The sequence below is a fragment of the Olea europaea genome, chromosome 6, assembly GCF_002742605.1.
Source record: "Olea europaea var. sylvestris chromosome 6, O_europaea_v1, whole genome shotgun sequence".
Classification (NCBI taxonomy): Eukaryota; Viridiplantae; Streptophyta; class Magnoliopsida; order Lamiales; family Oleaceae; genus Olea; species Olea europaea.
The window spans coordinates 26,738,998-26,750,571 of record NC_036242.1 but is presented as its reverse complement, the minus strand read 5'-3'; the positions used below and the strand labels follow the sequence as shown (position 1 = coordinate 26,750,571).

Genomic DNA, 11,574 nt, shown 5'->3' with positions numbered 1-11,574 from the left:
AAAAAAAAATCATAGCCAGAATTATTGAATATTCAACGACTCCTAAACATGCCCTAGGGCCAAGAAGGAATAAAATGTAGAATAAATTTGTCTTAATATTTTAAAATTATTTGATTTTCTACTTACATTAAAGAACAGGTATTCGTGTCACCTATAAATAATGCAATAAAATCACACTTCTTGACCCATATTTAGCATCAGATCCTCAGTGATACCTTTTGAATTGCCTGATTGTTTGGAAGTTCATAAAGCAACCAATCAATGGCTAGTGCTGTTCTTCTTGTATCTTTACTCCTGATTTCTTGTTTAGCAGCAATCTGCCATGGTGCAACCTTTTCTTCTCTTCAGAAAACTCTAGTTGTCACTGCTTCACCGAAAAATGGACAAGGTAAGATCGCCTCGTTAGGCCCTTCTCCTCCGTCTTTATCTCCGCATCCATGCTTACACGTATTGTCCGGCTATCTTTTGTGGCTGTGAATGCAAGAAACTTTCGGTTTCTGTCTAGAAATTAACTTTGAATTGAATTTGTAGATCTGAAAGCTGGGGAAGACAGTATAACTCTGACCTGGTCATTCAACACTTCATTTCCAGCCAGGACAGATTCAGCCTATAGGACAGTGCAGGTGAAGCTTTGCTATGCACCCATCAGCCAACAGGACAGGGCCTGGAGAAAAACAGAGGACAATTTAGTTAAGGACAAAACCTGCCAACACAAGATTGTTGAAAAGCCATACGGTCCCTCAAACAACAATTTCACCTGGACAGTGCAGAGGGATGTGCCGACTGGTACATACTTCGTCCGGGCATATGCTTATAACTCTGAGGAAGAAGAGGTAGCCTACGGCCAGACCACAGACACTCGCAAGACTACCAATTTGTTCCAAGTCGAGGCAATCAGCGGACGTCATGTCTCACTAGATATTGCCTCGATTTGCTTCTCCGCTTTTGCAGTTGTGTCTTTGTTCGGGTTCTTCTTGTTGGAGAAGAGAAGAACCAATAACTCCCAAAAAAAGTGATACAATCTTACGAGTACTTCTCTTTTAACTGTTTATATCAGAATTGTGCAATAGAAAACTTCTATTACATCATGATGGATGTTGCTTGATTCGATAGATGGAAGTGTTACTTAGTAAATATATAACATCTTCAGATAAGCACTTTAGCTTTTCTTTGCTCTGGATTTATATTTCACTAATAAAAGTAAGATAGTTTATTTCCGATTTTGACAAATGAAATAAGTATTTAATTAACTGTTTGCTTATAAGTAAACTTTTTGAGATTAGCCATGAGTGACTCAGAAAACTGTTGATAGAGAAAATTGACAGTGATCAGTGATGCAAATACATGAAAATTAATAGAATTATTTCAACGGCATTTTATATGGTTTTGTAATTGATCTGTATCTCATCCTTTGAGCATCTTCCTAAGTACAAAATTACACACCTATAAAGTGAGTGGATTTTTTACAAGCTGATCTTTTTGGTACATCTAACTAGTGAAAACCATTTCCCGGCTCTTCATTCTATCGAAACCAGTGAGTAACAGCCTATCATCGAAAAGATCTAAGCGTCCAAAAGAATTACTGCCAGAAGGGCATTCCAATGCTGCTTCAAGAACCCAATGGTGTACACCGTGGGAGTCAACTGAATGTCCACCTTTATGAGCGTGTCCGGCTAGACAGACCTTAACGCATTTGTATCTGTGTATCACGTCTATCACTTCATCGTAATTCCACAATAGTGCTTCGTCGCATGATGCACTAAGATCTAATGGCATATGGCAGCATATCACCACTTTCTGGTTCAACTTTGTTGCATTCTGAAGTACGCAATCTAACCATTCCATCTGTTCTTTTCCTACTGCTCCATTGAACATAACAAACCGTCTCTCGAGCCCCACAAGTCCATTTGGATTATTCTTGTCTGTATTTGGATTCCTTTCCTCGAGAATGTTCAAAGCTTTCAATGTGTTCGGATGATCCTTGGGCCAACCAATAGCACTGATATCATAGCCATCAAGGACAACGAGCCGATATTCTGGGACAGGAGAAAAATCATAGTATGCAAGACCCTTGCGACTGAGAATGTTCAGCACCGGAAGCAACTTCTCACGAGGGAGATTATAGAGGCAGTGATTCCCAATCGTGTGATATACAGGACCGTTAAAAATATTAAATTCGTTGACAATTTTCTCAATAGCAGTAAGAGATTGGTCTTTAGGGCAGAAACCATCAACAATGTCTCCCAAATTAATCACAAATTTCAGCTTCTGCTCATTCCATTTCTGGACCGCCCTTTGCAGTACAAGCTGGCTGTGCCGATAATAGCGAGGAACACCAAGGTACGAGTGGCCATCGGGAATATCAGCATACTGGACATCAGAGATCACCCCAAAGGAAACAAGAGGCTTCTTTTCTTTTGCACTCACAAGCCCATTTGTGCAACCCATGAAAAAAAAAGAAGTCTTTTAGGTCGAACGATAACAAATGCTGAACCAAAAGAATCAAAAGCTGATCTGACCGCTGCCACTTATCGATAAACTAGTTTGAATCCACCGTTACAATCATAGAAACACCGCTGAATCAAATATTTTGCAACCACATCACACTATGTTAATTTATCTACCTCGCCCATGTATAAGTTGTTCTATTGGGATTATATCACTCTGGTAAAATAAAAGATTCGTTATATCTANGTTAATTTATCTACCTCGCCCATGTATAAGTTGTTCTATTGGGATTATATCACTCTGGTAAAATAAAAGATTCGTTATATCTACGCAAAATACTTCACAATCATCTAAATCGTCATTCAATATGCAATATAGACAAGGAGGTTCGGAAAAAATATGCAATGCTAGCAGTAAAAATAACCAAAAAATATGTAAAGAAAAAAAAATAACAGTTTCCGACAATTATACGATGATGAATCCACTTTTTGAATCTATACGATGTGATTATTGATTACAATCAGAGCACATTAATCAAAGAAAGAATCTCTTCCGCAGCCAGTTAATTATCAATTAAATAAAAAAAAAAAACGGAGTGGGCATTGCCAATTACACCACAGACAAATCTTCGTTTGTTTAAGATTAAGAAATTGATACGCTGAAACTTTTTACAGACAAATTCATATGCCTAACACGTAGAATACACGAGTACGTAATCAAATTTTAGAAAGAAGAGCGTTAATCTACTATAACTGAGAGAGATTCACATACCCTTCTAAACAGATTGAATGCTCTAATTTTCTGCTCCTGAGAACGTGTGTATACGAAAAAATCTATATGCATATATATATATATATATATACACAGAGAGAGAGAGAGAGAGAGAGAGAGAGAGAGAGAGAGAGAGAGAGACTGATAACGTGTGTATACGAAAACATCGAGAGAGAGAGAGAGAGAGGACACGGGTCGGTAATGCCGCAGAATACTATGACGCGGCAAGAGTTTTTGTCTTGGAGGGGTTCTATTTTGACAAGGCTAACTTCCGTTTGGCTCACGTCATTCGAAATTATAATTTTTGAAATAATATATTTTTTTTTAAGAATGTGTGATTGAAAAAAAATGAATTTTATTTTTATTTGGTGTAATATTATTTTATAAAATATTATTTGATTGAAAATACGAGAGATGAGAATAAACTTTTGAGATAATGGGGTCAAATAGGAAATAAGGTTTGTAGAAGTTGTGTTAAAACAAAAAAACAAAGACATTCTCACTTTCTTTTTGACACCTAATTAATCTATAAAAAAAATATGTAAATAATGATATACAACAAGCAGGAATGGAGCCACCTTAGGTCCAGTGCAAGCATTTGCTTACACTGAACTTTAGATCCTGAAATTTTAAGAGATATAGAGAAATATATAAAAGGTTAAACCCTAATCTTAAAGGTCCCCCACCACCCCTGCCCTGGAGCATCGTGAGGGAGGTAAATCGCAGGTTATGCCTCCAAGGGTACAGGGTGGAAGGCTACTTATACACTTGCACTTACCCAAGAGCCAAATCCATATTTCAGGATTCGAACTCTTGACGCAGCAGTTTTAAGCAAAACTGGATTTCTCCACCCTCCCCTTTTACTACTTGGAGATGTGCCCTGGGGGCGATATAGAGAAATATATATAGAATATAGAGAGGAAGCCAAGAGGCATGGGCACTTTAAATGTTGCAAGAAAAATGAGTGGGACTACTAAGAAATGAGTGGAATTGCTCTACCAAATTAAGCAAATTATTCCCCCACTGAATACATTTGTCGTCTTCTATTTCTGGAGATTGTGTGAATTTTCATTTGATAAAAGATTTGGTATGACGTGGTTTTTATGAACAAAAATTGTCTGTTGATTCTTAAGATAGTTCAAGGTCGATATTTCAAGATATTCCTTTTTGTGGTTTTCTACGATTTACCCTCTCTTCTTTTAGAGCACATACCCTTTTTTTTTTTTTTTGATACTTTTAGAGCACGTACTTTCTCTTGTAGATGGGTGTTCGAGTAGACAGTAGGAGTCTTTAATAAATCATGATTCTTTATGAGTTTTTAAGGTTGTGAATTTTGAATTTCTTCGGATTTTGGAATTTTTGAAACAAATCCGACTTTTAAGACCATTTCTAAAAAAAAAAACAAACAAAAAGAGTTTAAAATTTAAAGCAACTCAATTTTCAAGAAAATAAGAATTTTTTTTATTTTTATTTTTTTACAAAAACATGGAATTGTACCTGGTATTGCCGGATTGGTAGTAGTTCTTCTAATCCTGAAGCCATCGAGAGAAAGAGAAAGTGGTGTGATGGGTTTAGGGATAAATGAAGGACATGAATTCAAGATTAGAATAAAGTTTGTTCTATGAGTTCATAGGAATAATGTTATTTATCAACGAGAAACAAGTATAACTTAAACTATATTCTTTTTTAATATTTTTACCATCATTAAATTCATTGTCGAACTTTACTTTAGATTAAATATTTCAATTTGTTTATCGTTTTATCGAGCTTTGGGTTTATAGATTAGTGAAGAAGAAAATGAATGCACATCGCACACAATAATTTAAGGGCTCAAATTCAAAGTTCGACCGTCATTAAATTGTGCCCGCATTGGATAAAATTCCTTGCTCCGCCCCTGACAACAAGTATTTTTCTAATTTAGATAAGTAATGATATTTGTACATAATTGTGTCTAGACAAATTACATGAAAGAGAGTAAGACAGAAAAAAGTGATGGAAAGAAAATAAATTTAATTATTATAATCTTTGAAAAGAAATTAAGTTATTATAGTTTTTACATCTCATTCATGTCATCTGTCTGTACACGATAATTTACAAATAACATTATTCAATTTGGATTAGGAAATATCCTATTTTCCTAACTATATCATTATTCCATGGAAATATCCAATGTCTTCTATTCTATTTAAACTTTATTTATTTCACAGGTTGAAATTAATTTTTTTTGCGCGTACCTCTCATCGTTAAATTCTTTTCGTTCACGTTGAGTCTAGCATACCATGTAAATTCTAATGTTCGAAATGAAAATGTTAAAATTTTAGACTAATAAAAAGTAGTTTATTCTTTTTACTATTCGGAAATAGGATTATATTAAACCCAAGATGCCCCCAATTTCGTGTGGCCAACAAAAATCATCCATTATCAATCAAAATGACAAATTTTTATCTAGAAAGTGTTCTTTTCAACATGTTTGGCTGAGAAAATAAGGATTAATCTATTTTTACCAAATGGTTTACCGAATTGGCAAGTGGGTGGACTTGCCAATTCGGCAAACTATTTGGTACTTGTAGCATCTTCCAGATAATAAATATGGAAACCATTTGGCCCGTTTGGCAAAGGTCCCTAATTAATATTAAGGGTATATTTGTCATTTTATTAAAGCATTATGAACCATTTGATCACCAAAGGCAAAGGTGAGACCATTTGATTCAAATTGCCTATAAATGTGAAAATGGCTCCTCACATTACGAAAATATGTGAATTTAGACTTTGAAAATCAAAATTCTTTGAAATGACTATTATGTTCTTAGTAAAGAATATATATTAATTAATAGAAATAAATATGTCAAGAAAAAAGGGAAAATAATAATAATAATACCCGCAACACCAACCCCACCAAGGCAAGTGGAGGTGGCCGCGCGGTGGAAAAAATATCGACTGATTTTATGATCAATAATGATGATACTTCTCAATAATAATGGCGATTCCAAGGGGCATTATTTCTTATCCTTGTCACCGATCGTTGATTTTATTGTTTGTAATGGGAAAAATCATTAGACACCAAGAAGGGGTGAAACTAAGGGTGTGAAAACGAACAGACCAGCATGGACAAGCCCCCCAATAGACTTACTGGCATTAAGGAATTCCCAATCCTTCTGGGAAACTCATTTTTCCGTTTTCAAGCTGCAACATTTTCTATATTTTTTAATATTTTGGCTACTGGCCAGCTAGCTGAATAAACTCCGAGACACCATCTAAAACTTCACCAAATTAATCTACTTTGCCAGAAGGAATCATCTAGAAACAATGGCAGAAGATAGGTTGAAGGAATATGATTGAATGAAAAAACTGACTGTATTTTAAATTGTTCAATGTTAAAATATTATATGACATTACATAAACTTTCTTGTGCATGTACCAGGATTGACGATTACCAGAGGGTATGACAGAAGACTAAAAATTGCCAATTGGTTGCAGAAGGCATTTGTTTTGGTTGCCATTTGGGCACGATCAAAGTTTTCAGCCAGTTAATGTGACTCTGCAACTCGGCCACCATTAACACTGGGAATGTAAACAAATTGACTTTTTAACGTCTAAAATCATCGTGAATCAACATTTTAAATAGGTTGGACACTAAATAGATGTAAGGAAGACTAATATAATAAACTGGACATGAATGATATAAATGGAGACATTAACAATTATTAGTTGTTTCGTTACATTTACAACAGAACTACCTAGAGGCTTTCCCAATAATGCCAAACGGACACCAAAGAATTGGATTTGAAGTGGCCCGAACCAGTAGAGGCCGGCATAATGCAGCACCGTATACTGCCCAAAAATTACTCGAATCGTTATCCACGGACAGCTTTTCCATTTTCATCATCTTCTTAGATGGTCCCTGGTGAAGAAGGGGTGTCTGAGGGCCTCACGAGCCGACAACCTATCTGAAGGATCATATCTAAGAAGTCCTTGTACTAAATGTATAAGATCTCCCGCTGAATGATCTACATGTTGCATGATCAGGTTCTGAAGGCGATGCAACTTCAGAACGGCTTTGATACTATCTCTAGACATGGCACCTTCTGGCCAGTCTAATCTACCTCTTCGAACATATTTCTCAGCAGATCGGCTGAAAAAAATAATCAATTAAGCAACTTGGCAATTCTTCATCCTCTCATTAGACTAATTTCAATGCTTAATTGCACCTACCCTGCTCTCTTTAACATGTGCTGCGGCATAGGTCCAATGACTCTCTCCATCATGGCAAGGTGTTCCAAATTCTCATGTGTTTGGAACAATGCTTCCCCCTGGGTACGACCAGGACAAGTTTAATTACAAATTACGCCCCCCACACCCCAAAACAACACATAAAACAAATAATTCCACGTGAAAAGGCAAATGAAACATACAGAGCAAAGTTCAACCAAGATACACCCAACACTCCATATGTCACAAGGGTAACTCCATCCCAGTCCTGCACCGACAAACAATTACAACCTCCAGCAAAAAAGAGAATCAAAGGAAAGAAAAGCGACAAAAGAATGAAGTACAAGGAAAAAATCTGACATTAAGAACTGAGGTTATTATTGAATTTTTAGTAGCAAGGCCATTACAAATTTTTACCTAAAATAACTTCCGGTGCTCGGTAGTGTCGAGTTGATACAATGTACGTCTGATCCTTCTTTTCATAAGTCGTGCTGCCAAAATCAATTACCTTTATAGCACTAGACTTGGGAATTCTCTTGTAGTATGAACCATCCTTCGGGGACCTTGACAAACCCTGGAACCAGTATATATTCATAAGTTGACCACAAAACAAATACCACATGAAGAGGCAGTTCACCAAAAGAGAAAAAGCCATCATTTTTACTGAAAAATACTCACACATAAAATGCATACATTAGACATATAAATCATCTGACTACCTTGTAGTCAGGAACTTTAACATACTCCGGCGTAACTAATAGAATATTCTCAGGTTTCAGATCAGTATGGATGAGGTGTAAGTCATGCATAACTGTAAATTATACACAATAAAAAAAAAAAAATCAATACCGTTAAGCAATAATGAAACAACTATGTGCATTATATTATAATCTGGATCATGAGTAAAGGAAATCCAATTCAAGGCAAATGACTAATCAAATTTTTTCCTTATTGTAAAACTATAAATATAAGATGGCCTACATTTAAATTTTAATAATATATATCATGCGTCTAAAACATATATTGAAGAGAAACTTTTTTACACACATGCTACACATTCCAAAAGTTGTCTGCCAATCTCACGGACAAGATCAATGGGAAATGAGCGATAATTGTTTTTGCGTAGGAAATCGTATAAGCTTGGTCCTAGCTTCTCAAACACCTGTTAAAACCATTTGAATTCATCCAAATTTTAACCCAAAAAATTTGTTAAATTGGGGAAATTAATCCACCAAACATATCATGTAAGTACTTACAATACAGATATGGTTACGATAGTCAAACCAGTTCCGTATTTGTACACAACTGCAAGGAATAAACCCATTCAACAACTGGCAATATTTAGAAAAGCCAAGAAGAGTAGTGAAGTATGTTCCAATGCTGAAGGAAAAACTCACCGGTTGCCACCTTTGTCATGTTTTCCAAGCTGTTGGAGCACATCAACCTCAATCATGGCCGCATCACGGTACTTCTTGACACCACGGACAATTTTAATGGCAACCATTTCCTTTCTTTCCCTATCCCAACACTCCAAAACCTGGCCAAAGGTGCCTGGACAGAATAATTTGCTTTAAGCAAACATGGAACTAACATCACAGCATCAAACCAACAGAATTTGTCAAATTGAGTAACACACCTTCACCCATCTTGCTATGAATTTTATCTGCAAATATTTTAAACAGATAAAGTAGTTAAAAATTGGAAATCCATGAGGGAAATGTCATTCAAGAAGCAAAAATAAGCTGCAAATAATTGATGTTTTATAATTTAAAAGAAAAAGCATACAGAATCTGATAATTTCATGCTGAGAACAAACATAATCTTTCCACTTAAATGACAACACAAGGGAAATAAATTACTTAAACAATGTAGACAATAGAAAACATTCACATGAATTAGGCTATCTTGCATATATATATGAACAACACATGATAAAATATTCGATATGCACAAGAGGCATCAGCCAAAATAAATTCTTATGATGATAGTAAAAGGTAGTTACAGCGAGAAGTTAAATTTTCTCCCAGCTCAAATACATAATGGCCATCTTTGTCATCTTCTCGCCAAGGGGCAGAACCATTTCGAGCAAGGCCCTTAACAAACAGAGAACTAGGATGGTCTGATGAAGTTCTTGAAGGTGCATAGCTCATCACATTCCCAATCTCTTGAACATAAAACAATCCTAGCTGAGCCTACACAAGGCATTAATTGATGTAGTTTCCAATGAAAAAAATATTATTAATTTTGTTCAATCTTCTACACACCCCACTTCTATAATGGATAAATAAAACTTTATTGTTTAAAAAAAATGTATCAAGAGATATATAATCATAAGAAATGTATAGTCACATTGTGAAGTACCATTAAAAAAGACATCACCAGCTCAAAAAAAAAATAAAAAAACAAAACTTCAATAATCAAAATTTACATGTTTTAACAAAGAAAACTAGATGCACTCTTCCAAAAATTAAGCTAATTAAGAGAAACATCACAAGTGGGAAAATGTAGGCAACTCGTCGAGCTTGATAGATCATAATTCCAATTACTTTATTCCATACGCATTGTCATAACCAACAACATTTATAATGCGACCAGACAGCAACTTTATTTTAGAATAATCCTTTATCTATTTAATTTTTGGGAAATAAAAATTACACGCTCCAACAATTTTAAATTAAAATAAAGATCTTAGAGTTTCTCCTTAAATATCAAGGTAAAATGTAATTCTTCCATTTCAGTTTCAAAATTCTAACAAGAAAATGGTGTTTCGAGATCCATAATCAAATTTAACCAAAATATGATATGACATATGTAAAGAAGAGGAGTTCAATGGGGTTAGATAACTAATGAAATCGCCCCTAGAATGCGATCTCTTTATGCAGAAAGTACCAAGTATCCACAACTGAAACGTTAGGGCAGATACCTAACACATAATTCAAAAATTGACGTATCAAAGGTTCCATTCCTAATTCAAATTCTACAAGAGAAAAAAAGCCCAAATTCCAATTACCAGAAGCTCCAAAATATTTTTCTTTAAGCAAATAGATAGAAACTAAAGATTCATGCAGCTTCATCTAACGATTCTTAAGTTCTTGCATATTGGAGGCGCAATAACAAATAATATCACATAAAGTGACTATCAGATAATCGCAAAAATGATTTGTTAATCCATAATATTAACTCGGAATTGATCCATTTGCCCCCTAATAAAGCTATAAAATTAAACATAAAACGAGAAATCCGGTCAGAATAAAAAAATAAAAAAATCACAGATCTACGAAATTAACTATATCCTCCAAAACACGCAATTTAATGCACAAAGATATAACCTTTTCCATACCTGATCCAACAAATTATAAGTTTCCATCAGATCTACAAAAAAACTATCATATATCTAATGACCAAATCCGAGAAATTCAAGATTGAATACCTTAGAGGCCTGAGACACGGCATCCCAGCCTAATCTAGGCCTCTTCCTTGGCCGCCGATCAATCGTCAACTCTGTCACGCGCTCCATCTCCATATCAGAAGCGAATAATCTAGAGAGAGAGAGAGAGAGAGAACAAGCAATATAGAGAGATATCTTAATAAATTGTGACTGCGTTTGAGATGAAACCCTAGAAACGCTACCTAATATTGACCAAACAATGCGGCTAAGAGTCTGTTGCGGCAAAATCGACCGTCCACGTGGCGGTCTTTGCAGCCCTTACTTTTGGTTGATGATTTCCCTGGGATTAACAGTAGGCGGGCTTCAGCTAATTGGGTTCTGACTACAGCCCATTGGGCCAGATAAGGCTCCGCATGCATTCGAGGGACCAAGCTAGCAAATACTAAATGAAGATGGCAAAAATACTTGTCAAACTCGATACTCGCGAGGCCTCGCCTCTAGCGGAACGAGGAATACCACTTAATCGAGTTAGCAGGTTGGGCATGGGATTGGAAATTTCCCATCAAGTTTTTTTTTTTAATTCAATACTTTAAATGAAAAATTTTCACGAAACTTCATTAATTCTAATAGAAAATAATAACTAAAATTATCTAAAAAATATGAGAAACAATAAAAACTTTAATTTGCCAAATATATTTGAATAATTTAATTTTTAAAAATAAATTAATTAATTTAAAATTTTTAATAACTTTATTATT

The 11,574-nt window shown here is 35.1% G+C and overlaps 3 protein-coding genes across 7 annotated transcripts; 1 reads left to right on the top strand and 2 right to left on the bottom strand.

Moving 5' to 3' along the window:
- The first annotated feature begins 143 nt into the window (after positions 1–143).
- Positions 144–1,218, top strand: LOC111396295 (high-affinity nitrate transporter 3.2-like). Its single transcript, XM_023022685.1, has 2 exons — positions 144–388; positions 532–1,218. Exons 1-2 carry the CDS (start codon positions 262–264, stop codon positions 1,014–1,016), a joined length of 612 nt encoding a protein of 203 aa, XP_022878453.1. The 5' UTR covers positions 144–261; the 3' UTR covers positions 1,017–1,218.
- A 133-nt stretch (positions 1,219–1,351) lies between these two features.
- On the bottom strand, positions 1,352–3,300 carry LOC111396293 (manganese-dependent ADP-ribose/CDP-alcohol diphosphatase-like). 2 transcript variants are annotated; one of them, XM_023022683.1, is made up of 2 exons: positions 3,220–3,300; positions 1,352–2,576 (listed from the first exon to the last, which is right to left on the bottom strand). In XM_023022683.1, the coding sequence occupies exon 2, from the start codon at positions 2,446–2,448 to the stop codon at positions 1,489–1,491; it is 960 nt and encodes a 319-aa protein (XP_022878451.1). In that variant the 5' UTR covers positions 2,449–2,576; positions 3,220–3,300; the 3' UTR covers positions 1,352–1,488. The 2 variants fall into 2 exon arrangements, 1 of the variants encoding a protein (XP_022878451.1); XR_002702980.1 differs by lacking the exon at positions 1,352–2,576 and adding an exon at positions 2,691–2,748.
- Positions 3,301–6,878: 3,578 nt separating this feature from the next.
- On the bottom strand, positions 6,879–11,038 carry LOC111396292 (serine/threonine-protein kinase AFC2-like). Of its 4 annotated transcripts, XM_023022678.1 has the most exons (11): positions 10,859–11,038; positions 9,431–9,620; positions 9,065–9,091; positions 8,826–8,979; positions 8,685–8,733; positions 8,476–8,590; positions 8,148–8,239; positions 7,846–8,002; positions 7,632–7,696; positions 7,432–7,529; positions 6,879–7,351 (listed from the first exon to the last, which is right to left on the bottom strand). In XM_023022678.1, exons 1-11 carry the CDS (start codon positions 10,949–10,951, stop codon positions 7,102–7,104), a joined length of 1,290 nt encoding a protein of 429 aa, XP_022878446.1. In that variant the 5' UTR covers positions 10,952–11,038; the 3' UTR covers positions 6,879–7,101. The 4 variants fall into 4 exon arrangements, with proteins under 4 accessions (XP_022878446.1, XP_022878448.1, XP_022878450.1 ...); XM_023022680.1 differs by lacking the exon at positions 9,431–9,620 and having other exon boundaries at positions 6,897–7,351; positions 10,859–10,998; XM_023022679.1 differs by lacking the exons at positions 8,148–8,239; positions 8,476–8,590 and having other exon boundaries at positions 6,899–7,351.
- Positions 11,039–11,574: the final 536 nt, after the last annotated feature.